Genomic DNA, 24,543 nt, shown 5'->3' with positions numbered 1-24,543 from the left:
TTTTTTTTTTTTAACTAATTTGGAAGAAAGTTGATAACCATAAATTATTATTATTATTATAGTATAGGAATTAGGAAAGATATCAGAACAATATTTAATATAACCAATTTTGCATTTTTTTTTTCTTTCTAATTTTTAAAAACAAAAAGTGTTGGCTGTGTTGGGTGCCGTCCACGTCAGACTGAGTGGCATTCTAACATGCACCACGTGCGCACCGTTTGGCACCAATCCCCAAAACCGAGGGAAAGAGAAACAGAGAGGGAGAGGAGCCCTGAGCTATGGCGGAGGACGACGAAGACGAGAGCTTCGGGGACTTCCATTTCGCATCGTTCCCAAATCCCATCGTCCATTCGGTTCCCACCCAATTCAGCGTCCGGAATTCCTCCTCCTCCTCCTCCAATTCATGGGGCGAGTTCATAGACACCCCCAAATCCGACCTCTCCGGTGGTGCCGTCCATTCGGTTCCCGCCAACAACAACACCTCTAAACCCGATTATAGTGGGCCGGTCCGGGTCGATCCGGAGAAGGTCCAGTGGGCGAAGCCGCGGGGAGCTCTGCCCTTGTCTATATTTGGGGAATTGGAAGAGGAAGGGAAAGAAGAGGAGGGATCTGGTGCGGGCGAATCTAGAGTTGGTGATGGTGGAACCGTTTTCTCTGACAACAAAATAGGCAATTCTGAGAGAAAAGGATCGGGTTTGAATGTTAATGATTTGATTGCAAATTTGTATGGCCAGAATCAGCAAATCAACGCCCCCAACGGGTCGAATGTGAATTCAAATGGATCTGAGTTTAACAACACTATGAATGGTTTTGGTTCGGATTTGCTCGAAGGGAATGTGGGTTCTGATGATTTTGATGATGATGGGTGGGAATTCAAGGCTGCAGAACCCGAATCTCGGATCGCAAATGGGCATTCTAAGGTAAAGGTATAACCTTTTTTCTATAAATTTTAGTTTCTTTGTTTGGTAACTGACAAAAAAAAATGAAAATAGTTGAAGTCAATAATTAATTTCAAGTTGTTTTTGGTTTTGTAAGTGATTGAGTTCACCATTTGGGAATTGAAATTTCGATTATTTATTTATTTATTTTTGTATACTGAACATTTGGAAAGGCCATTAGGAAAGCTTTGGATAGATCAACACTGACTAGGCTTTGGATAGCACAAGGGTTTGTCAAGTTATCGGATGGAAACTGATGCTTGGAAGATGTTGGTAATGAGTATTTTATGGATTTACTTTGGAGATCATTCTTTCAAGAAGCCGAAATGGATGAGTTTGGTAACATAATTCAATGCAAAATACATGGCATCATGCATGATCTTACCATTTCAGTGGCAGGATCGTTGATCACCACATTATATTATAAGGAGAGAAACATTAATGAGAAAACCTGTCATGTATCAGCTGGTAACGATATAGATATTTTATCAATTCTAACTTCATTGTGTAGAGCAAGTTGGATACAAACATTTCTTTGCCTCGGTGTCCAAGGCTTTGGGGCTCAGATTGATTGTGATGCAATTTTTTATAGTTTGAATAATGTTACCAAACTCATCCATTTCAGCTTCTTGAAAGAATGATCTCCAAAGTAAATCCATTAAATACTCATTACCAACATCTTCCAAGCATTGATTTTGATCCAATAACTTGACAAACCCTTCTACCATCCAAAGCCTAATCAGTGTTGATCTATCAATTTGGTGCTTTAGTTTTGATTTTTGATTTTATGAGGCACAATTGAGTAGAGGTTGTTTTCTTAGCTCCCAAAGAGTTTACAATTTGTTGCGTGTGTGTGTGTAGTGCCAACAATTAAAAAGAGCATTATGGAAGCTATGGTTTTTATTTTAAATTGTTTTTCTGTTTTTATCAGGAAGAAGGGATTTTTGAATCATCAGGACTGAAAGTAGAAGCAACTGCACAGATAGACCAAGAAATCCAGGCGGGTATTGTTTACTTTTTGTGTATTTGAATGTTGATGCTTGGTAGTGTTTGTGTCACACACTTGAATTTTCCTTGGGAGTTTAGAACCAATTAGCTTTCTTCAAGCAACTTAATTTGGCAGTAAACTTTTTCTTGAACTTGAAATAGGATGTTATTTGTGTAGTTAATTGTGCGGCTAAATGTATAGATACATGCGTGCTTGTGTGGGGATTTCATTGGTCTAAATCTGAGGTTTTCTGATTGAAGGTTGAAGGGAAAAGATGGGAAAATACTGAGGGGGCCATGCCTACATTTGGGTTTGGCAATGGTGTGCATGGTCCTGGCGATTTGTTTTTGGTGTCAAATGGGACTTCTCACAGAAGTGGTGAATGGGGTTTTGGGTTTGATTTCAACTCGAGTCCTATGACTAAGCAAGATGGTTTTATCTTGGATTCATTTTCCAAAAGCAAGGACAATGATATTGCAAATGGGATGAACTCTTCTTCAGCTGATAAAAAAGTTGATTCTGTGGAAGATTTTTGGGAATTCAAGGATGCATGTCCAGAAACTGGATCACAGCCTAAGTTGGTGAGTCAGTTTGATTTGGTTTCTTTTTGTTACTTGAGATTTCGACGAATTTGCATTGTCAGACTTTAAATTTGGCTGTAGGAGGAACCAAAGGTTGCTGATACATCTCTCGCTGGTGTAGAAGCAAAAATATTTGATGGTGATGGTGTTAGTGTATCTGTTGATTTATTTGCTGGATCAGATGGGGTCTCTCAAAATTCTAGGAAATGGGACTCTGGATTTAATTTCAACCCGAGTTTTATGAAAGATATCGTCTTGGATTCATACTCTAAAGGCAAACAGAGTGATTTGATATCATCTCTTTCTGATGAGAAAGTTGGTGCCAACGAGAACTTTTGTGAATTTAAGGATGCATTTTCAGAATCTGGATCTAAACATAAATCAGTGAGTCACTTTGATTGGAATTCTATATTTTGTATACAATGTTGAAACTCTGGAAGAATGTGCTCAAACGCATTTGTTGTTGTAGGAAGAGCCAAAGGTTGCTGATAGTTCTCCTGCTTGTGTAGAAGCACTTACTTATGATGTCAATTGTGCAAGCAATCCTAAAGATTCATTCGTAGCATCAAATGGGGTTTCTCCCAAATCTGTGGAATTGGAATTTGGATTTAATTTCAATCCAACTTCTGTGACTAAAGATGATATTATCTCTGAGTCTTACTCTAAAAGCAAGCAGAATGGTTTGAATTCCTCGACAGTTGATGAGAACGATGAATCTGGTGAGAACTTTGAGGAATTCAGGGATGCATTTTCAGAAACCGGATCAAAGCATGAGGTGCAGTTTAATTATGATTTTATTCTTTAATTCATTTTTTATTTTAAGATATGTAAAGAACGTGGATACTAAAAACTTTTGTTTGGTTGTAGGAAGAGTTCAAGGTTGCTGATTATTCTCCTGCTGGTGCAGAAGCACCTGCTTTTAGTGTTGAAATCCAGGTAGTGATTCAGTTGATATGCTTATTCCATTTATTAAAATTTATATATTAGGTTTCCTGCAATTCAAAATGCTCTGCTTAGAGACTATTGTTGAATCATTCTTCTCACTTTGCTTCCTCTTTTCTTTCGTTTTTTCTTTTCCAGTGGATTTTTTTGGGGGTGGGGGGTTGATCTTTTTTCTCTTTCCTGACATCTGATTCTTGTTTCCAATATTATTTAGGTCTGTCTTTTGAAATTTTAGTGTTTAATTGACAAAGTAAAGTTTGGAAGTGTTTTATGCTCTCATTAGCACATTCTTTTTTCTTGTTGTTCTGTTACCATCTTCCATTCTTATTTTTCCAGAGGAATGAGTTCAGGTCTGAGAATCATAGAGAACCCTTGCCCATGGCCATTTTCAGTGATAGAAACCTGGATTCTGACGATCCCTTTATCCTTAAAGATGCTTCTACTGTTACACCCGCCTCCAACCCAAGAGATAGCATCAAAAGTCCCGGTTCTAATATATCTATCAGTGATCTCATATCAAGTCTGTACAGTCAAGCTGAGCAGAATGCTTCTGTTAATCATATACCAAAAGCAAGTGACCACGGGATGCATTCCACCACAACAATGTTGGAATCTGATTTAGTCAACACTGATGATGATTTTGATGAAGATTCCTGGGATTTTAAGGCTGCCATTTCAGGTACCAGAGCTGAAGACGGAAGTTCTGATATTGATCTTGTAGATTCAGAGAAAAAACTTTCGACCACATTAGAGCTAAATGATTGTGTCGATTTCTATTGCAAATTAAAGGATGAATTGTGCTCAGTTGTACTGTATCATCTTGATAATTTGAAGGTTGGTAAACTTGTTAAAATTCTTTCCTTTTTTTTTTTTTTTTTTTTTGAAATGTTAAATTTGCTTATCTTATTGAATTTTATGAAAATACAATTTGTCAGAAAGCTCAAAGTACTGCTACTCTTTCTGGTGAAGAGGCAGAAGCAAAATCTCTTGATGAGGAAATAAAGGTTGGTGACTGTACTTGGTCATATATATTTTATGCCTTTCCTTATTATTATTTGCACAATTTGTCTGGTTTTATGCTTTGAGTATGCAATGCGGAAAAGCTTGAGAAACTTGTATATAAGCATTTTAAGTGACGTTTGGCTGTTTATCTTGAATGCATAAGAAATTAATTCGATAAGATCATGGCTTCTGGAGGTTGGATCCTCTCTCCTTAATGAATTTATATTAGCAGTTCTGGAGTTTATATTGTTTTCATCTTCTTAGCTTTCAGTTTGATAAATCTCTCTCTCTCCCCTCATCAATAATACATGTCTATTGAATATTTTCTTCTTATTTTGAATTCAGCCCTCTTTGGAATGAGTGGGTATGGTCTTAACTTTGTTATATTAATTGTTGCTTTCTATTGTAGGAATTCTATAATGAACTCTACAAAGATAATTTGATCGCTAAAGAAGTGCAGTCAGAGAATCTATCACCAAGAGATATTTGCTTCAGCAGTTTTCTAGAAGTTCTGCAGGAACCAAAGTTCCAAGCTATTGAGTCAGAATATCAGTTATCAAGAAGATTGTCATTGGTATGCATCTTATTCTTATTACAGCTAAAAGTCACCTGTTACTTATTCTTATCAAAACATGCATTTAGATATTTACAATGGGTTAACATAAATAATGTCGGATACTTGTGAGTGCGATTTGTTATTAATATGGTCACTGTATGTTGAATTTTTAAACTCTAAAATTGAAACAGTGCTTGATCTGCTGGCGGTAATTTGAACATATGATCACCATTATAAGCTGCTTGGCTTCTTTTCTGAGCCAAGTATAAGATGTGCTTATGCAGTAGTTTATGTGCTGATATTGAGTAGGTGTTCAGAACTGTTTATTTGCTGAATTTAGGAAATGTTCTTACCTTGTTTGCTGCATTCTTCCCCTCCCCTCTTATTTTTTTGCTTCATTTGAGTGATAAAGTGAGCCAGTGTTAGTTCGCATTCTTGTGCTTTCTAATTGTTTAAGTATCTCTTTCTTATGTTTTTTAGTGGAGTTCGATATCCAATATGACCGTAAGGAAATGTGTGATGAACTTAAATTTTAAGATTTTTAAACATTTGGATAAATACAGTTCCAAGTGAGGTACTAAGCTTGATTCTTACCAACAATAATTGGAACCAACAAACTATATTTGAACTCTCTCTCAACACAATTTCTAGGTGAAGCAATAATATGTTTGTCAAAAACTCAGAAAAGAACTTTTTTTTCGCATTCTATGATGAATTGTTTATAATATTGTGCTCATTAGTCACTTTAGCTTGTCACCTATCCATGTATATTTTGTTTTTTTAGGCAGAAAAGGAAGTGAGGTCAGCTATTGAAGTCCTAAAAGATGTGGCATCAACACTAACGATTCTAAAATTGGGATCAATGGAGGAGCAACAATATTATGTTTCGACATGGTCTAATATAGTCTCTATTTGTATCGAAGAGCTGAAACATGGAGCCTTAATTTGGAAGCAGTCAATACAAAAGAACATACAAAGTCAAATTTTCTCTGAACCTCAAGGTACCGTTTGTATAAGGCACCATCATGATGATGGCAGATTTATTTAACATTATCGTGTCCTTACATAAAAAGAAATAAAGTTACATTGCTTATCAAAAAAAAAAAAAAAAAAGATATAAAGTTACATTGCCTTCTCATTAATTTTTATGCTTTTTGTTTTTGGTGAAAATTCAGGGAAGCGGTATATCCTTGCCCTTGGAGAAATTTACAGAGTAGTTGAAGTTCTTGGAGCCTCAACCAAGCTTTACAAGCCATGGATACTTTTATCTTCTGGTGATGCCAGTCTCTTGGTTGGTCTTCTAAGTGAGTGTTATAGTATATGGTCAAGTTCAGGACTTGAAGATGCTCTCAAGAGTATTTCTGATCACATTGATTTTGAGTATGATGGAACTATAAAGGCACTGCTGGAATCTATCAACTATATTCATAATATTGATGCACTTGCTCTTCAAAACCATGTTTTCTCTGGACAACCTATGTGTCGTTTGTCGGCCTTAACTGCAGGAACAGTGCCAGGTACGTAGATATTGTATTGATAGCTCTCAGGGGTTAATTAAGCTATTCCAGGCCAATTAACTAACCATTTTTCCTATGGATTTTGGAATTATTACCCCCTCACTGTTTATCATTCTTGGGTTGTCCGTGATAAGTTTGAATCAAAATAATTCTTTTATATATATTGATGCAAGATTCTTACTTTGGTGAATCTAAAAACAGTACTTTCAAGTTTTGACATTTTCTAAGCTTCTCTAGAATTGATTGAATCAGGCTTGAAGCTAGTGGTTTGGAATGGGGAGCACTACTTTCTTACTCTTGCAAACTTGTGGGCAAATCTTATAAGTTGTGATTCTCCTAAGTTGCCACGAATTCACGGTAGCTTATGACGAGGGATTGTACCAAAAGAAGTTCGGTAGCTTTACAGGAGCCCTTCAGATGTGATCAGAGTCTGAATTGTTTCGTCTTGGGATTAAGGCTTTTGGAGTGCTAACTGCAGTTGCTCGACCATAACGATCGCATGAGGCAAGAAAAAAACGCAGTTTGATTTTCAAGATCCCGGGGAAGACGTCGGTGCTCGGTTTTGATGGGGAAAAGTATACAATTCAATCTTTCTTTTTCTTTTTCTTGATTGATTACCATTCTTTTTGGTGGAAGCTATAGGCTAATAATTGAATGTAGAAGTATTGTGTTATTGTGTTTTTAAGTCAGTGTATGTTCAGGAAATGGGTGATAGAAAACACCCATATACCTAGAAATAGAGCTATGAAACATTGAGGATAATAAATATTTCTTCCTCCTCCTCCTCCTTCCCATTTCCTTTCCATTCTGTACTGTGAGTTTGCAGTCACTAAGAAGGATTAATGAAAATGTTCTTGTTTTTGTGCAACATAAGTAGAATTTTTTATTTTTTTTTAAAACTGAAATTTTAATTAAAATAAAAAACAAAAAAAATCAATTTTTATAAAAGAAATCAATTTTTTTAAAAAAAAAAAAATTCTAATAAAAATGATTTTTTTTATTTTATTTTATTAAATTTGGTTACCCTTGAATATTTTTTTTTTTAATTTTTAGTTTTGGAAAAAATTCACTTTACCCACTAAAATTTTAAGAGTTTTTCAATTTGAACTCCAAAGTTTAAAAATTGGCAAAAAATTTTAAAAAATTTTAAGAGTTTTTTTTTTTCACTTTACCCCCTAATATTTCAAAAAATTTCAATTTAAACCTTCTGTTTTTAATTTTCATCAAATTGGACGAAAATTTATGAAATTACGTAATTATCTTCAGGCTTTTTTTAAAAAAATTTCCTTCTAATTTAACGGAAATTAGTAGCGGAAGGTTTAAATTAAAATTTTTTGAAACATTAAGGAGGTACATTGCCAATTTTTAAACTTTGAGGTTCAAATTAAAAAACTCTTAAAACTTTAAGGGGTAAAATGGATTTTCCCCTTTAGTTTTAGTATTTTTTATTTTTATTTTACTAAAGGTAGTTTTATTATAGTTTTATTATTGAAAAAATATTGATATTGTTTTGGTAGTTTGGGAGTGACATTGAGGAGGGTATGTAAATTTTTCTCCATTACTTTTAGTTCGTATATTACCCGGACATTAAAAGGTAACCAGCAATTCATGCCCCGGCGGGGTGGACAAAACCTGCCCAAACCCGTTAAAACTGCTCCACCCGCCCCGTAAACACCGGGTTTTAGTGTTGGGTTGGATTTTTTACTATCTGTGCGGTGCGGGGCGGGGCGGGTTGCGGTTAGAATTTTTTTAATTACACGGGTACCTGCCCCGCCCCATAATGCATAACACAAAAATGAAAACCCGAACCCTTTTCAGTCGCTCGTCTGCCCCTCTTTCTCTCTCTCTCTCTCACAGTTTTCATTTATTTATTCTCCAAAGTCCAACCTAAAGCTGTGCCGCACCCCCTCCAGTCCACGGCCACGGCTCCAGCCTGCAATCCCGGAGCACCGGTCAGCCACCTTTGTCATAAGTTTCATGGACTCGGGATGTTAAAAAGAACCTCGTTGTTTTTTACTTCAGGATGTATAAAAAAACCAAGGAAAGTAAACCCCCGTATGCCTAACCCAATCAAAAAAAAAAAAAAAGAAAAACCTATCGAAAAACCCGAGACCCAAGATTTTTGTTCACTGCACCCGAGACATTTTTTTTACACCCACAATATGCGGGTCGGGTATCTGAAATGGCGGATACCGGCCCGATCCGACCCGTGCCCACCCTTAAGGGTAGCCTTGTCCGGTTGTCCCAAACAGCGTTTAACGAGTGGATTCGTAGCTAGGGTTTAAAGAGAACCTGCTTTGCTTTGCTTTGCTTTACTCTCCATTTCCTTGCTGCAGACACACGCTGAGAGAGAATGTTGGACATCAACCTGTTCAGAGTAGAGAAGGGCGGCAATCCCGATCTCATCCGGGAATCTCAACGGCGTCGTTTCGCCAACGTCGAAATCGTCGACGAGGTCATCAAGCTCGACAAAGAATGGCGCCAACGTAATTTCTCTCTCTCTCTCTGAATTTGTAAGTTTGTTAATGGTTTTACTCATTCATTTGTGTTGATGCTCAGTTCAATTCGAGCTCGAGAATCTTCGCAAAGACTTCAACAAGATCAACAAGCAAATCGCTCAGCTTCGAATTGTGAGTCTTCATATTTTTTCTTTATCATTTCTTTACCATCATCATTTTCCTGGATTGAGTGTTTAGAAGGCAAAAAATTCAAGGGAAAACATTCGCGTTTGTGATAACGTTATAGCCTCAGAGGAAATTAAAAAGTTACTTAGGCGCGCTTTTTTGGTTGAAACGTTTGAAAATTTGTTTGATTTGCTATCAGATAATGTTGGAAAGTTGCATAATGTAACTAATGTTATGCCAGGATCTGATGTTATTCCATGAAAGAGAAAAAGAAAGAAACGAAGATAGTTAGGAGAGAAATTTTCATGAAGCACGAACAGTGTGGGAACCGACACATGTTGGTTCCAATGTACATTGGAAGCCATGCCCTTTCTGGTATGGAAAGATTTCCTGTATAAACAAAACAGGGTCTTGAGGTGTATTTTTGTAGACTGTGGAGTATAGAAGTGAAAATGCTGAAGGCTCTAATTACTCATTAGATTTTATTTTAAGCTTTTAGATGTTCTAGAAAAGAAACAAGAAAGAAATTGTGTAAGGATGTGTGGTGTAATGGACTTCGGGTTGGAGTCTCTAGTTTCAATTTTTTTTTTTTTTTGCTTGCTTTGTGTATAAGAAATGGAAGAAGTCCACATGTGTACATAGGTACAGGCTGGTGGTGTGCGTGCAAATGAGCAGATGTATATCACAACGTAGAAAACATTATTCTTTTGTAGAGGAGTGATGAGCTCCATATTTCAGAAATTGTATCAGATATCAGATTAATTCTGTGTGCCAAAAGCCAGTTGGCTTAATCTTTTTAGTATTCCCGTAATTTGTATATTTGGGTTCTGTTGGATTTTTTAAAAATTTATTCCTGGGCTTATTCGGTATGAAACTGAATTGCGTAATTTGTTTTGCAAAAAAGGCTGGTGAAGACACCTCTGCGATGATTAAGAATACAGAGGATAATAAGAAGTCGGCAGCAGAGAAAGAAGCCGAAGTTCGGGAACTTTTGAAACAATTGAATTCAAAATTGGAAGTAATTGGAAATTTTGTTCATGATTCAGTTCCAGTCAGTAACGATGAGGTATATGACTTGGCCATATCATTTCATTGTGCTAATGCTTGTCGGGAATTATGAATTTATGAATGTGTTATAGGCAAACAATGCGGTCGTCAGATCATGGGGTGAGAAACGGTTGGAGCCAAAACTGAAGAATCATGTTGAGCTTGTTGAGCTCCTCGGTATTGCAGATTTGAAGAAAGGTATTAAATTGTTGTCATTCAGATTTAAAGCCACAAATTTTGCACCTGGCCTTGAAAGCATTATGGTTTACTATAGGAAATATTGTGGTGCACCTAATGTTTATAAGTTGATTGATGCATGACACTGGTTTGGCATTGATTATTGTGTACGTGTTGAAGGTTTTTTTTTTTTTTAATGCCAGCTTACAATTAGTGTATCTGTATCTTAGATCCCTGGAGTTGCTCCAAGTCTACCCTGATTGATCTGATCAAACTATTTTTTTTCTTGTATGGGTGCTACAATTGTTTTTGATGAACCATATTTGATATTTGCACTTTATTCATCAAAAACATGATTTACTAAAATTGTTCATTCTTCTTCATTTCAACCTGAATTAGAGGTTTACTCTTAGTGTAATGCGTAAGTTTTTCCTCTTCTATAAGAATAGGGCCCTAGAGTGTGCAATAATTTACCCTGCTTGCTCAATTGTGCTCGAATCCATCTCATGGGGTCAACTTCTTGAGTTTGTGTAATTTACATTCACTCAGTGGGCAAAAGATAAAGGCATTACTTGTCCATTCTAAGGTATACATATACATTCTCATTTACATGTTCTTTTGTCCCCTCACTTTTACTGCCTAGATGTATTATTCCTAAGTAGTGCGATTGCTAGGCTCATAGCCTTAAACCTCTCTCATCAGATTTAAACTCGTGTGACAGCTCAATCTGTGATGGAATTGGTTTTGTTTGCTAATCCCAGTATGCTTGAAATATGTAGGTACTGATGTAGCTGGAGGTAGAGGTTTCTACTTGAAAGGAGATGGTGTGCGTCTTAACCAAGCTCTGATTAACTTTGGTCTTGATTTTTTGGAGAAAAGAGGATATACAGCATTGCAGACTCCATTCTTCATGAGAAAAGATATCATGGCAAAGTGTGCTCAATTAGCACAATTTGACGAAGAACTTTACAAGGTAACATTTGCATATTTCTGCAAATATCTTTAGTACTATGCACCCAAAAGATTTAATTGATATGTGCACATGTTTATTTTGTATTTTAAGATTTTGATGTTTTTGGTAGTATTTGGATGCAATAGTATCTTTGACTTTTTACTTGCTGACTTTCTATGCACTTTGTTGTCATGGCTGGCTAATTCTATCTCTTCGTATCATTTTTTTCTTTGACTTCATTTATTTCTTCATTTTTAGGATTTCTCTTTTCTTTGTTTTTATTTGAACTTTGGGAGTTACATCTTGTATACTTCTTATGTACTTGTTACACCCTCTTGGCTCCTTTTTGGTATAAGTAATTATCGGAAAAAGAAAAGAAAGAGAGAGGGTGGGAGGATCTTACACCAGATAAAGAGGAATACTTCATCCGTACTCTTTTACAATTTATCTTCCAGTACATGAGCTTACTGATGTTTTTGGCATGTAATAGGTGACAGGTGAGGGAGATGACAAATATCTGATTGCTACAGCTGAACAGCCACTCTGTGCATATCATTTGGATGATTGGATCCATCCTTCTGAGCTGCCCTTAAGGTTGTGATATCTTCTTGAAGCTTGTTCCCCTGTCTAAGAAAAATATGGTTGATGCCTTTTGTTCATGAATATTCAATATTTTCCAGATATGCTGGATACTCATCTTGCTTCCGTAAAGAGGCTGGTTCACATGGTCGAGATACTCTGGGGATATTCAGAGTTCATCAGTTTGAGAAGGTGGAACAGTTTTGCATTACTGGCCCAGATAATGGTGAATCTTGGGCCATGCATGAGGAAATGATCAAGAACTCGGAGGATTTCTACCAGATGGTATCATCCTTCATGAATACTAAAATGTGTTTAATTTCTGTTCATTGGGAAATTCTTGATTAGAAAATTGATGACTTGGTTAGTTCTGTACATGCCACATGACCTGGGTGATCCAGGGATGAGTTTTGATGCTCCATTTTCCTATGTTTTCTAAGTACGAGATACAAATATATTTGTGTTTGTATGTATAAAAGTCAAGACATGCTTAATTACTTATATATTTGTGCAAGTAAGGACTTGTGTGTATAAGTGAAACAGGTTGATTCTTTTCTCTCCCGACTTCTTGTGGGAGAACCATGGGGTTCTATATATGAATTCCTCTTAGTGACATGATGATCTTTCTCAATTCAATAGTGCCTTGTATTTTACTTGTTGCATCTGATATTGTTTTTGATAATGCAGCTAAACATCCCCTATCAAATTGTTGCCATCGTTTCTGGTGCTCTGAATGATGCAGCTGCAAAGAAGTATGATTTGGAAGCATGGTTTCCTGCATCTCAGACTTACAGAGAGCTGGTGTCCTGTTCAAACTGTACAGACTACCAGTCCAGAAGATTGGAAATTCGATGTGGACAGAAAAAGGTATATCCTGTGAACTCTCTTATTAAGTCTTAGCCAAGCCATAGGGTTATCATTTAGTCCTGATTACTGACCAGGATGCCTCTATCAAAAGCAATATTGAGTATATTAATGAAATAAAGTTGATGGAAGCTTACCATTTAGTAGAAAGCTTTTCTTATTGAATAATAGAAACTTTGGTAAACTTCAATGCTATAATATAATCTGGAACTCACCAGTAATTTACATTCATCATTCATCATGTGTAGGCGAAATTTCCTCCTTATGTCTATCTTCTTATCATAAAAAGAAATTAATTTTGGCTGTTAAATTGCTTTGGACTTTTTGGGTTGATCCAGAATGAGGATTGTCCAAAGAATGAGAAAAGATATTTCTATCGGGCCAAGTATGCTTAAAACAATGTCAAATATAAGAAAAATCAGGATACTTTTGCTGGTACAAAAGGGATTATCGTGCCTTGTTGATAAATCTTACTAGGAAACCGAATCCCAATCTTAGAAATCAAACTTTTCTTGTGAGGCCGATAAAATATGGATGGCGTGTAAGAGAACTATATTGGCAATTGAATCTATATTGACCTTTTTCCTCTATGAGATCATAATTTTAGCTTCCCCTCCAATCAACTCCTCATGATTATGGCGTTTTCCAATGTATGATTGTTTTTCCCCTTTTTATTTTGTGCTGTTGCAGAGCAATGAGCAAGCAAAGAAATATGTGCACCTATTGAACTCTACTCTCACAGCAACAGAGAGAACCATGTGTTGCATTCTTGAGAACTACCAGAAGGAGGATGGTGTGGAGGTACCAGCAGCTTTACGAGAATTTATGGGTGGAAAATCCTTCCTACCTTTCAAGAACAAACCGGCCCCCGAAGCCAAAGGGAAGAAACCGAAGGCCTAGTTTGTCATTTTACTTAGCTTTGATTGAGAATTACCCGGAAAGTAACTAAAACTTTGATGTTATTATCCACCCGACCCCATTTCCCAAAAAAAAAAAAAAAGCAAAAATGAATGTGCGAAAACAACACGAAATTATATTGTTTTGATGCCATTGTTCAGGAAATGGAAAACCTAACTTTGTGATTAATGTCTTAAAGTTGATTTTGCAAGGAGAATATTTATTACCTAAATTTATTGGATATTTAACAATTTTGTTACTCATTTATCCGTGCTTGTGTTTCACATGCCATTTTCGCCATTGCTTGCATCTTGAGGTCCTTGGTGGGGTACCTGGCCCCACTGTTATTTATATATCTAATAATGAAATCAATGATTGATGGTCTGCAAAAGATGAAGCATATCAACAGAAAGTTGCGTTGAAAAGGTTGTAGCTTTTTTGCTTTTGGCAGAAAGTTTCATGGTTCCTCTTTCATAGATTTGGGGAGCTGGATAAAATTAAAAAAATTCTGGCGATAATCCATGGAAATTACAGAATTATTTGTTAATCTAATTGCTCAAACTTGCCCTAATTGGGTTTACATGATCAAGTTATGCCGAAATGATTGAATTTGATAAAGAACATGTTCTGGTAACCTAAATGGCCATGACACAAGTCAAATGCAAACTATTAAAATTTGATTAAATCTCGTAATTAGTTTATTTAATTAATATATGATCACACTGCCACTTTCTGAAATTTGTTTTATTTTTTTGTCATGCAGGACACGCAAACCCATTCAATTCGGTGGAGGTGGATCAAAATTCAGTCCAATTATGAAACTGTTTGAAAGGAGGAACATGGTGTGGAAGCATGGGATTAAATTATTGGGCAAACTTTTGTAATGGTTATAGATTAAATTCCTAGCTAGTACTCAATGGCTCCAGCTGACTATTGAAAGTTGGACTTTTTGAACTAGAGTCCACAACAAAGAAGCCTGTTTGCCTCTAAGATCAAATCTATCCAAGAATCCTATACCTTTTTCTATGTTGTATTTTTTGTCAGGGTCAAAGAAGGAGATGACATTTTGAAGCATTGCTCATTTTTTCCTCGGCCTTGCGTCAGTTGGGCAATTATTAATTTGCATATTTTATTAATTTATTTATTTTTTGTCCAAAGCAATCAATTGTTCTTGAATGTGCTATGGTTTCTTCGTCTTTTTCTTATTTTCATGATTGGCTAGCTTTGAATGATAGGCCTATTACCAATCTTCCACGTGCTTCACCGCCTATTTACCAAAAGGTGATAATTCTTGTTTGGGTCGTATCGAGACATAGATATTAAAATTATATACGCTAACCATAACACGACACATTTAAGTAAACAGGCCATATCACTCAACCAAACTCACTAATTTCATGTTGGGTTCATGTCAGTCGCGTGCTGGGCTCTAGTAGTATAAAGATATGGGTGTAAGACTATATAGATTAACTCGACTTATTTAATTTAACGGATCATACCCTTGATCCTAATTTGCTAATTTTTAATCGGATTCACATATCGTGTCAAAGACTGGAAGCTCTATATTCACGGACCCGCTTGCAAAAGGAAGCCTTAAAGGTATCGCTAGTGATACAAGGCTGTAATAGTTCTGCACTGCTCTGCCTCTGACCAAGGATTTGATTGCATGTATGATTTAAAACCCATTCAAAACAACCAACAAAATGATCCAAGCTACAAGTGTGGGCAACATTATGATACCTTATTTTCGATAAAAATAACACTTTATTATCCAAACCAAATATAGTTTTTTGGTCTGCTAATTAACAAACATCATAAAAGTAAAATATAAAATCATAAGGAAACACAAACAACATCTCTTCTATCATTCAATCTTGTCGTATCACTCAGAAGCTCTTGATCAATCTCCCATGTGCTCAGCAGTAGTTTATATACACTTCTAATAGATTCTCACTTGCTGGAAGACTTACTTACCTGTTGTGTAAGGGATCAGGAGCAAACGGTACTTCTCTATTGATGGGTGCAAAAAAGCCTTCATCTTTTACAAAAGAGCCCTTTTTCCAAACTTGAGTCTTCTCTAAATTCTTCACCTTCTTGTTTAGATATCTAGCCCCCAAAACTTCATGGTGTAAAGCCGAGATACTTAAAAGAACCAGTAGGAGATACACAATTTGACCCCTTGAGATAAACATGGCTTTGCTATATATATCTAGACAAATGATTGTCTTTTTCTTTTCCTTGCTCTGTCCCCCTTCAAATTTCTCTTTTAGCTAGAGAGAGAGAGAGAGATACTGAACTTGAAGTGCAAATTGGTTGGTTTTAAAGGGGCGAGTGGATATTATTCAAATGGGTGTTTGAAAGGGAAAATGCTTTGGTCAAATTCCCAAGCATGGACTAGAAAACGAAGAGAGAGAGAGAGAGAGAGAGAGAGGAGAGAGAAGAGAGAGAAGAGAGAGAGAGGGAGAGAGAGCTGAACTTGTAGTGAAGATTACTTGGTCAGTTTTAAAGGGGAGGGGAGGAGTGGGGTATTTTTCAAAGGAACGGGATCCTCTTAATCTCTAGTGAAATAGAAAGGAATCATTTCCCGATCCCTATTAGATCTCACAGTATCTATCTAATGGGTATAAACTTGTAACACATTAATTGGTCGGTTTTAAAGGAGAGGAGTGAGGGATATTATTCAAAGGAACAAGATCATTTTCATTTCAAATGAAATAGACAAAAATCATTTTCCGATCAATATTAGATTTCACATTATCTAACGGTATATATATTACCTGATTGAAACACTCAAGTGAAGGGGAACTTCTTGTTTTTGTTATAGTATATATGTGTGAGTATGAATATAGTAGGACATTGGATAATAATCACAAAATTGAGTAATTTTTGAAACAATGTGATGCATGTTCAAGTTGAAGGCAAAACAGTTTGACAAAAGTGGGGTGTTAGGTGCAAGAAGGTAGGCTAATGGAGAGCCTGTGTCGGTGACTCCCAAACAATGGGTGACTCTTATGGTTTAACAAAGTGAACAATATTTCACTCCCAAACACTATTGGACTTGTTTACCATCTCCCCTGCAAAATATTACAATACTAATATCAACAACAACAATAATGGCATTAATAATAATAATAAGATTCTTTGACATACAATACGTTGGACAGACCTATAGGGGCTGGGGCCTCTACCAAAAAAAATAACTATTACCCTATAAAGTTGTTAAAAACATATATTTAGGGTCCTTTTTTAAAAAAAAAAAAAAAAAAAAACTTTATTAATGATGTCACTCTTTTTTTTAAAAAAAAAAATTTAATGCAATTTGACCCTCAAAAGTTAAATTTCTAATTCTATCAGATATTTTAGTAGTTGAATAAGATTATTTAGTAGACTGTTATACGATTGTCATACAGCTTAATGATGTGTCAATAAATATTAGCCCTTGGATTAATACTTGTAAAAAGAAAACTCAAAGATTGCTTTTCACTACCACGTCATCTTAGTTGTATAGTAACAATATAGTAGTCTACTAAATAATATTATTCTTTAGTAGCTTGAGGTTCTGGTCTCTCTCACAAACAACCCCGCCCCCCTCCCCCACAAAAAATCAAATTATATATATATTTTTTTTACGAGTAATGCTATGTAGTAGATTATGATAATGTGACAATGAAAATTAGTTCTTGAATTTGCACCCGTAAAAAATGACTAATTTTCACTTACACGCTACTTCAAGTATATAAAAATCGTATAACAGTATACTACATAACATTACCATTGTACTCGGACAGCTAGAGAGAGGAAGAATTTACAAAAGATTTGGAAATGTGTTGAAGTTCCTCAACAACCAGTCCTCTCATAGAAATTTGGTCCCCAGAAGATCCTCAATTTCAGGATCTCAAGTTGACTCTTCCTTTACTTTGTTTATGGCTTGCCTCATATTTCTCTCTTCTAAACTCTAAAATGCTACCGTCCATATTAATCCACTTCTCTAGGGCTATTTGTACTTCTTGTTTATTTTTTTTGTTTTTTTATTATTGTTTTATTTATTTATTATGTTTTTGTTTCACAAACTACGGTGCTTGCCTTTTGAAGTAACAACACAATCTCTTGTTGAGGTATCTTTTAGCATTGGCTTTGTTGGGGTTAGGTTTCTGTTAAATATTTTTTCATGTTTCTTTGTTTCTTGTTATTGACTTGCTTATGACACCTCTTACATTGTGGTCTCCTTTCTTTAGTCCTTATGTTGGGTCTTGTCTAACTAAATTCTTTCTTAATTAAGTTCCTAGCATTTTATTGACTATATATCATTCATTTGAAACTCGGACTTACAAATTACTAAAATTATCCTTCGTATTAGATTTGGCCGTTTGTTTTGATGGAAAATGTCACAACGTGTGTTTAAATTGTCTTTGTTGACTAATTTGCCATATTTTTGTTAAAAAAAAAAAAGTGTCATTTTAGTATTGGTATCAAAGGACGGCCACAAAGTTACCCTTAACAAAATAGACAAGTGATTACACCTTATCTGAATAGAGGGTAAGCCACACAGCCACCTCGCAATCATAACAAAAGGAATGGTTGTGCAACCACCTCCATTTGTACTGATGGGGATGGTTATAACAAAAGGAATGGTTGTGCAACCACCTCCATTTGTACTGATGGGGATGGTTATGGGGTCACTTATTTGTACAAATGATGGTGGTATGCAACCATCCTCTTTATTGGCATTAATTTTTTGATTTTATTTGTCATGATCACTAAAATTGTGTGCTTTCATACCAAAAAATTAAAATAAAATGCGTCGCACAAAAAAGGCTTAAGCACACATGCTACTATGCTAGTGATATGTGACATTGTCTTTCCAAATTAACGGTCAAATCACACATCTAGAATAACTCGAAATGTTCTAATAGCGAGTTGTTGTATGTTGTACTTTAGATCTGTACGTTCTGTTGTTAGTGATAATTTGATGGTAAAATATAACTTTCCCTTTAATTTACATATTAAGAAGCTATTTATGTGCTCAAGTAAAGGCTGAATGATGAAAAAAAAAAATCATGAAATCCTTGAGATCAACCTCATTAGGAGATCCATAAGACATCCTATAGAAATATGCTGTCCTAGAGATAGATTTTTTAAACAGGAGTATGAAACAAACAAGTTTTGGCTTCAACATCCATTGATCAGAAGGTTTATGCTGAAAATAATAGTCAAATTGAAAATATTTTCAGTTTGACCAAAAAAGCTTATTTAGTTTCAGAAAATAGGTTCCGTTTTAAAATTTCGTAAAACATTTTCTAAGTTTGAGTTTCTCCATCTCAAACCGTTGGACCTTCATTGGACAAGCGGAGCCTTAATTGGACCTAGGTTAAGGGTTAGAAAGTCGAGTAGAAAACTAGCAGCCAGGCTTAAGTTAGGCTCCCGTTTTTGACAAAGTTTAACTTGGATGATTAAGTGGACTGTCGGTGTTTATGGCATATTAGTCCATATTAAGCATCATATTATATGGACTTTCAAGGTCCCAACCAAAGATTACAGTCCACATGTTGACCTGGTGTGATTATTAAAGCAATCTCATCCAACACGTGACTTTTAAAAGCCATTGATTATCCCTAATTACCTACTGCTTCCCTTCCACAAAATGATCTTAGAATTTTTTTTTTTTTTTTTTTTTAAAAACGAAAATCTGAAGATTTCATTGATAAAAAATCAAGAGTATAAAACCTTTACAGCACATAGCATAAAGCTATGAAAAATTATAACCAAATGATATGAGGTTACAAAGTCATAGATACAATCATAAAATTCTTACAATCAAGTGTTATCTATGACTTCAATCTTCCGCTAACTCATTTACAACTACAATTAAGGAACATATCTGCTCAAGCAGACTAGATCTAGGACATAGATAGCCAAATTTCCTTTAAAAATTTATTTTATGGCAAAATGATGTCAGAATTATTGTTAGGGCTTTGTTTTCTTCAAATTATGTGTGAATGGGGAAAACCAACAGACAATATTCACACTCACCAAATGGTACAACATGCTTTAGGAAACTGCAGATGCTTATTATTAGAAAGAGCCTCCATGTGGAATGTGGAAAGATTCCATCATGCATGAATTTAAGAGGCCTTCAACATATGCTCCAAAATTATTCAAATGATGAGGCAATGATTATGTAATTTAATCCAAACCTTTTCCAGAAAAATCACTTATCCTTGGATAATGACCATCCAACATATTCAGCAAAAGGGGCAACACGACAGAAAACACAATCAATAGGAAAAGTACAGATTTCATCTGAGCATAAAACAAGAAAGGAATCATAGAAGAAAAATTTATAACCTTTATTTGCAGAAAAGTATTTCCGCACACTACATTATTTCTCTTAATTGAAATTTGCTCTACAAAGGATTGGCATGTCTTCCATCATCCTTTGTCACAAAAAACAAGAGGTTTCTTATCCGGGAAATTAGGCCCAGCTCTATGAGATACATGTGTTCCAACAAAAACAAATAAAAACTTACACTATCTACACAAGATTTCAGGTAAATTCTAGTCATATATTACCATCAAGCACTTTTTAATCTGCCCCTTGTGAGCAACAGATACCTTCTGATTGCAAGTATAAGAACCCAAGTAGTTGCGGAAATTTTCTCCTTGATCATCAAAAGCAGAGCTGAGCTCAGAACGGTCTTCAAGATCTGAGCATGCAATCCTTTGAAAAAGCCTGGCACTCCTTCACTTCTCCATATAGCATAAACGACTCCCGGCAATGTTTTTTTGGATTTTCGCTGACCTTTCTTAGTTCCATCATCATCTGAGTCCGCAGCTTGGATCATGACCTTACACCTGTATGCAGTTAAAATCCAAAATGGTTCTAAATGCCAAGGTTTAACACGTAGCAGTGCAAGAGACAAGACTCGCTTTTGTCAAGTAAAAGAGTGAAAAAAAATTATGCACCTGATAGCAGGATATGTCATAAATGTGGCAATGCTCTTCGAAATTGCACCTAACAGAAACGCCGAGAAGGCAGAAAGGGCTTCTGGGGATGAACTATTCCCTGCTTTATTCCCATTTCCCTTCAGGAGTCTTTGTTTCAATTGATCAAATACTGTATACTGCAGAGTACAGAGTTTACATCTAAGCCTGGTTTATTCTTTCAAATCAAATGCATAATAAGGCAACTCAAGAACAGGCTCCAATTGAAAGTGAAGGATTTGAGATACAAAATACAATTCTATGGCAAAAGGCCAGGTCAAATACCTGAATTGCAGGGTTTGAGGTAAGCAGAAGAGAGGTGCCAAGGCCATCAAATGCGTCACTCCAAGTACCCTCTGTAAGGGTCTTCCAGAGCCCTTTGGATTTCCCAAAGGCACTTGTCTGCATCCGAGAGGAAGCTGTATCCAGGGGCTACACAGTGATAAACCAGATAGTCTGACATTAATCGTCAAGATCTCTTCATGTTTTAGCCGTGAATGATAGAAGTGGAAATGAATAGAGATTAATATATGTATTAAAGCAATGAAATCATATTATTCGTTAGTACCCTTTTTTTCTATCTTTCTTACGCCCAAATATATGGAAACAGCAAAGCATTAGTTGAAACCGTAATATATGATAACATAGAAGTTGAACTAGTATGTTTTCTTTATTGAGTTACAATCCCAGGATGTACATTTCAAACCAAAGATCTGGGTTCTATAATCCACTAACTGAGAAACTCATTCATGTCCCTACTTCTTTCTATATTTCAATCATGTTTAATCACAAGACACTGTGCCTTTTTATTTCACCATCTTTATAGCAACCAGATGGAGCATTTTGTGAAAACATAAAACAACCATGCAGACGCAGAATACATATTTCTTCATATAATAAATGTTCCAATCCCTTATGCTATATTCCCTAATATCAAGTATAGAATATTCTGCATATCTGGACACTAACATAAGCAATGTAGTTCTATGCCTGCATGTCCAGAACGGTGCATCCTCTGTATATCAAGATTTTTCAAATTTTACATTGTGTACTACGAATGATTCTCAACCAAAATCAGGGAGACATGCCCTGACACTGGCTCACCTGTGTAACAAGAGCAGTGCAAGCTCCAGCAGCAGCAGCAAGAACTAAGTTTGCTTTTGTTCCAATTCTTTTGGCACCACTCCTTTCCAAATATAGTCTTTTGAAGTAGCTGTAACCATAAAAGTAGACAAACTGTGCAATGAAGGATTGCAGGTTTTTTGTACCTAGGCCTTGGTATAACGAAAGAACCTGACGGGTAGATATTGCTTCCTGAAAGACATCCAGGAGGTTCCTGTATAAACCAGAAAAAGTTACTCAAAACTATCAGCCAAATCTTAGAGCTAACTTCTGACCTAAGAATTCTGTGTTTACACAAGATATATGATCTGAGTTTTAAACGATATTTTGCCTAGGACGCTGAAACTACTGATGATCCAAGATTCCAGATGAGTATAATAGGAGACCATGCAACAGAGATTTTGTAGATGCATCATTACGAAACATGTAAGGATCGTATTCACCACCATCAATTCAACTAAGGAAACATATGATAATACAACAACGAAGATGCTCAATTAAAAAAGCTCAAATCTATTGGTTGTTCCAAGGAAACAACAGGAATAAAACTTTTCTAGGTGGCATTTGCTAATACAACTGTATAAAAGCCAGTAGAAAATGACACAGATTGGCAAGCAAAAGACAATTTAGAAAGCTAGCTTTATCCCACTAATGAAATGAGCATGCCCACCAGTAATTGATTTCAAAGTGACCACAACAGTCGGCTCTAATGTCTTAGATCGCTTTAAAATCTTGAGTAGCCATATCTTTGACCCATTGACAAGCATAACAACAACAAAATAACAAAAAACAAAATCATGTGACAAAAGAACATATAGTTGTCACATTCTCTTTTCACCAAAAATAAGTTTTTGATGGTGAATGTTACATGAATGGAAACAGAGAATTTACTAATGTTTATGTTTGTGTTTGTGTTTGTGTAAAATGAAGGTACATGATGTTTAAGTATCAAAATTTTATGAAAGTACAAGATACAACATGAAGAAGAACGGAGGAGAAAGGTCTAGAAGTTATGCTGTAACTCATAATGCTACAGAACCATCATGGATCCACAGTTCACACGGAGAGTTATCTGAAATCAGATAATAACAATTCGTATAAAAAATCTCCAGCTGAATGCCAAATTTTAAAACCAGACGACATGATACTACTCTTGAAAATAACCAATTCCGAAATGACTTCAGAACTGCATTTACATGTATTTGATTTCAACGATTTTAACACACAAAACGAACAAAAGAAAAAAGGGAAAAAAGAATTGGATTAGGAGTTGCCCAACAACCGACAAGGCGATAATCACAAAATAGGACAATCTAAACACTGCCCATCAACCAAAGTAATGGACGACAGACGATAAAAAAATAATAGGCTTTAACAATCAAAGGTGCCATAGAGGCTAGATTGCTCGCTGCATCATAAAATTCAATATGATGTTCAATTCACTTATAAAAATTACTAATTCAAATCCAGCCTTGTTTGATCTAGGAGACAGTCTAACTCCTTCACCTATAATATTACAAACATAACATTAAGTTGTTGATGTTCATTGACCCACCGACCATACAAACAACGACTATGAAAAAGAAAAGTATAAGAACTAAATTGCAATTATACAACAAAAGCAAATTAAGCATACATATTGAGGCTACACATAAACAATAAAATCAAAACAAGTAATACGGAATAAGATTTACCCAGATAAAGAATTACTGAACCATGATCACAGGAGACCAAAAAAAAAAAAAAAGACAAGAGTACAGAACAGACCCAGATCATGAAAGGACAAATTATGATGAAAAATGAAAGAAAGAAACGGTAAAATGAGAAAAGAAGAGATGGGGAACCTGTATTTTTGCTGGCCATGAGCTCCAACGTCGGCTTGGTACCTGGTCTTACAAGTATCAAGTGGGTACAAGATGGTTGTGCTCAAGAGGGATCCTATGGCCCCTGAAGTTGCCTCTGATAGAGATTCCAGATCAACACCCATCTTCAATATTCGAGATACGGCAACACTCGAAGATCAAAGATAGCTACTCACAAAAAAAAGGAAAAACAAAGATCATAAATAGAAAATATCTATGTATATATAGAGAAAGATACGTGATTAGGTGGAACAGAGAGAAAGGGATGGAAAGTAGAAGCGTCCATCAAGGTTGATTGGAAAAGGAAATGTACGTGTACATGACAATGTCTCTCGGAGAACGCGGCGGAGACTATTGGCTTGGCGTTTCCTTGGGAATTGAAAAACGTGATCGGCCTTTCTCCGTCAAACTACATTTTTTTTTACATGAGATTTTTTTTTTTAACAAAAAATTTACTACTACTTTTTCTGTCTTGGTTATTTTTACGTGAGACTTCAGACAAGTAAATTATTTATTGATATAATTCTTTTCTACGTACATTTGGCTTACCATTCTTTTTTTACTTTTTTTTTTTATTTGTCTCATTACATATATACGACAGGATTTGGGTTGTTAATACGTTGTATAAGCTTTTAGGACTCTAAATTTATTGCACCAGAAAGACAGAAAATGATTAGGTGGGAAAATATAATTAATAATTTATATTGCAAGAAGAAGAAAAATTGAAATTCTCTAAGAATAACTTCTGAGAGGCTTTTAGGACTCTAAATTTATTGCACGAGAAAGACAGAAAATGATTAGGTGGGAAAGTATAATTAATAATTTATCCATACATTGACTATTAATTGCTTTCACAATACTGCAACAAGAAGAAAAATTGAAATTCTCTAAGAATAGTTGATCACGTCTCACAA

The 24,543-nt window shown here is 35.6% G+C and overlaps 3 protein-coding genes across 5 annotated transcripts; 2 read left to right on the top strand and 1 right to left on the bottom strand.

Moving 5' to 3' along the window:
• The first annotated feature begins 218 nt into the window (after positions 1 to 218).
• On the top strand, positions 219 to 7,327 carry LOC132170825 (uncharacterized). 2 transcript variants are annotated; one of them, XM_059581943.1, is made up of 12 exons: positions 219 to 920; positions 1,870 to 1,938; positions 2,187 to 2,507; positions 2,589 to 2,891; positions 2,977 to 3,282; positions 3,375 to 3,443; positions 3,786 to 4,283; positions 4,385 to 4,453; positions 4,861 to 5,025; positions 5,792 to 6,008; positions 6,183 to 6,524; positions 6,777 to 7,327. In XM_059581943.1, the coding sequence occupies exons 1-12, from the start codon at positions 279 to 281 to the stop codon at positions 6,890 to 6,892; spliced, it is 3,117 nt and encodes a 1,038-aa protein (XP_059437926.1). In that variant the 5' UTR covers positions 219 to 278; the 3' UTR covers positions 6,893 to 7,327. The 2 variants fall into 2 exon arrangements, with proteins under 2 accessions (XP_059437926.1, XP_059437925.1); XM_059581942.1 differs by having other exon boundaries at positions 219 to 926.
• A 1,459-nt stretch (positions 7,328 to 8,786) lies between these two features.
• Positions 8,787 to 13,933, top strand: LOC132171526 (serine--tRNA ligase). The gene is made up of 9 exons (XM_059582860.1): positions 8,787 to 9,010; positions 9,084 to 9,154; positions 10,053 to 10,214; positions 10,288 to 10,393; positions 11,152 to 11,345; positions 11,815 to 11,918; positions 12,005 to 12,188; positions 12,591 to 12,770; positions 13,458 to 13,933. The coding sequence occupies exons 1-9, from the start codon at positions 8,878 to 8,880 to the stop codon at positions 13,665 to 13,667; spliced, it is 1,344 nt and encodes a 447-aa protein (XP_059438843.1). The 5' UTR covers positions 8,787 to 8,877; the 3' UTR covers positions 13,668 to 13,933.
• A 6,057-nt stretch (positions 13,934 to 19,990) lies between these two features.
• Positions 19,991 to 24,039, bottom strand: LOC132170796 (peroxisomal adenine nucleotide carrier 1-like). 2 transcript variants are annotated; one of them, XM_059581904.1, is made up of 6 exons: positions 23,943 to 24,039; positions 23,612 to 23,797; positions 21,750 to 21,981; positions 20,931 to 21,077; positions 20,628 to 20,785; positions 19,991 to 20,516 (listed from the first exon to the last, which is right to left on the bottom strand). In XM_059581904.1, exons 2-6 carry the CDS (start codon positions 23,752 to 23,754, stop codon positions 20,237 to 20,239), a joined length of 960 nt encoding a protein of 319 aa, XP_059437887.1. In that variant the 5' UTR covers positions 23,755 to 23,797; positions 23,943 to 24,039; the 3' UTR covers positions 19,991 to 20,236. The 2 variants fall into 2 exon arrangements, with proteins under 2 accessions (XP_059437887.1, XP_059437888.1); XM_059581905.1 differs by having other exon boundaries at positions 23,949 to 24,039.
• Positions 24,040 to 24,543: the final 504 nt, after the last annotated feature.

The sequence above is a fragment of the Corylus avellana genome, chromosome ca2 (assembly GCF_901000735.1).
Source record: "Corylus avellana chromosome ca2, CavTom2PMs-1.0".
Lineage (NCBI taxonomy): Eukaryota > Viridiplantae > Streptophyta > Magnoliopsida > Fagales > Betulaceae > Corylus > Corylus avellana.
The sequence above is the reverse complement of the archived record's forward strand: the minus strand, read 5'-3'. Positions and strand labels throughout refer to the sequence as shown.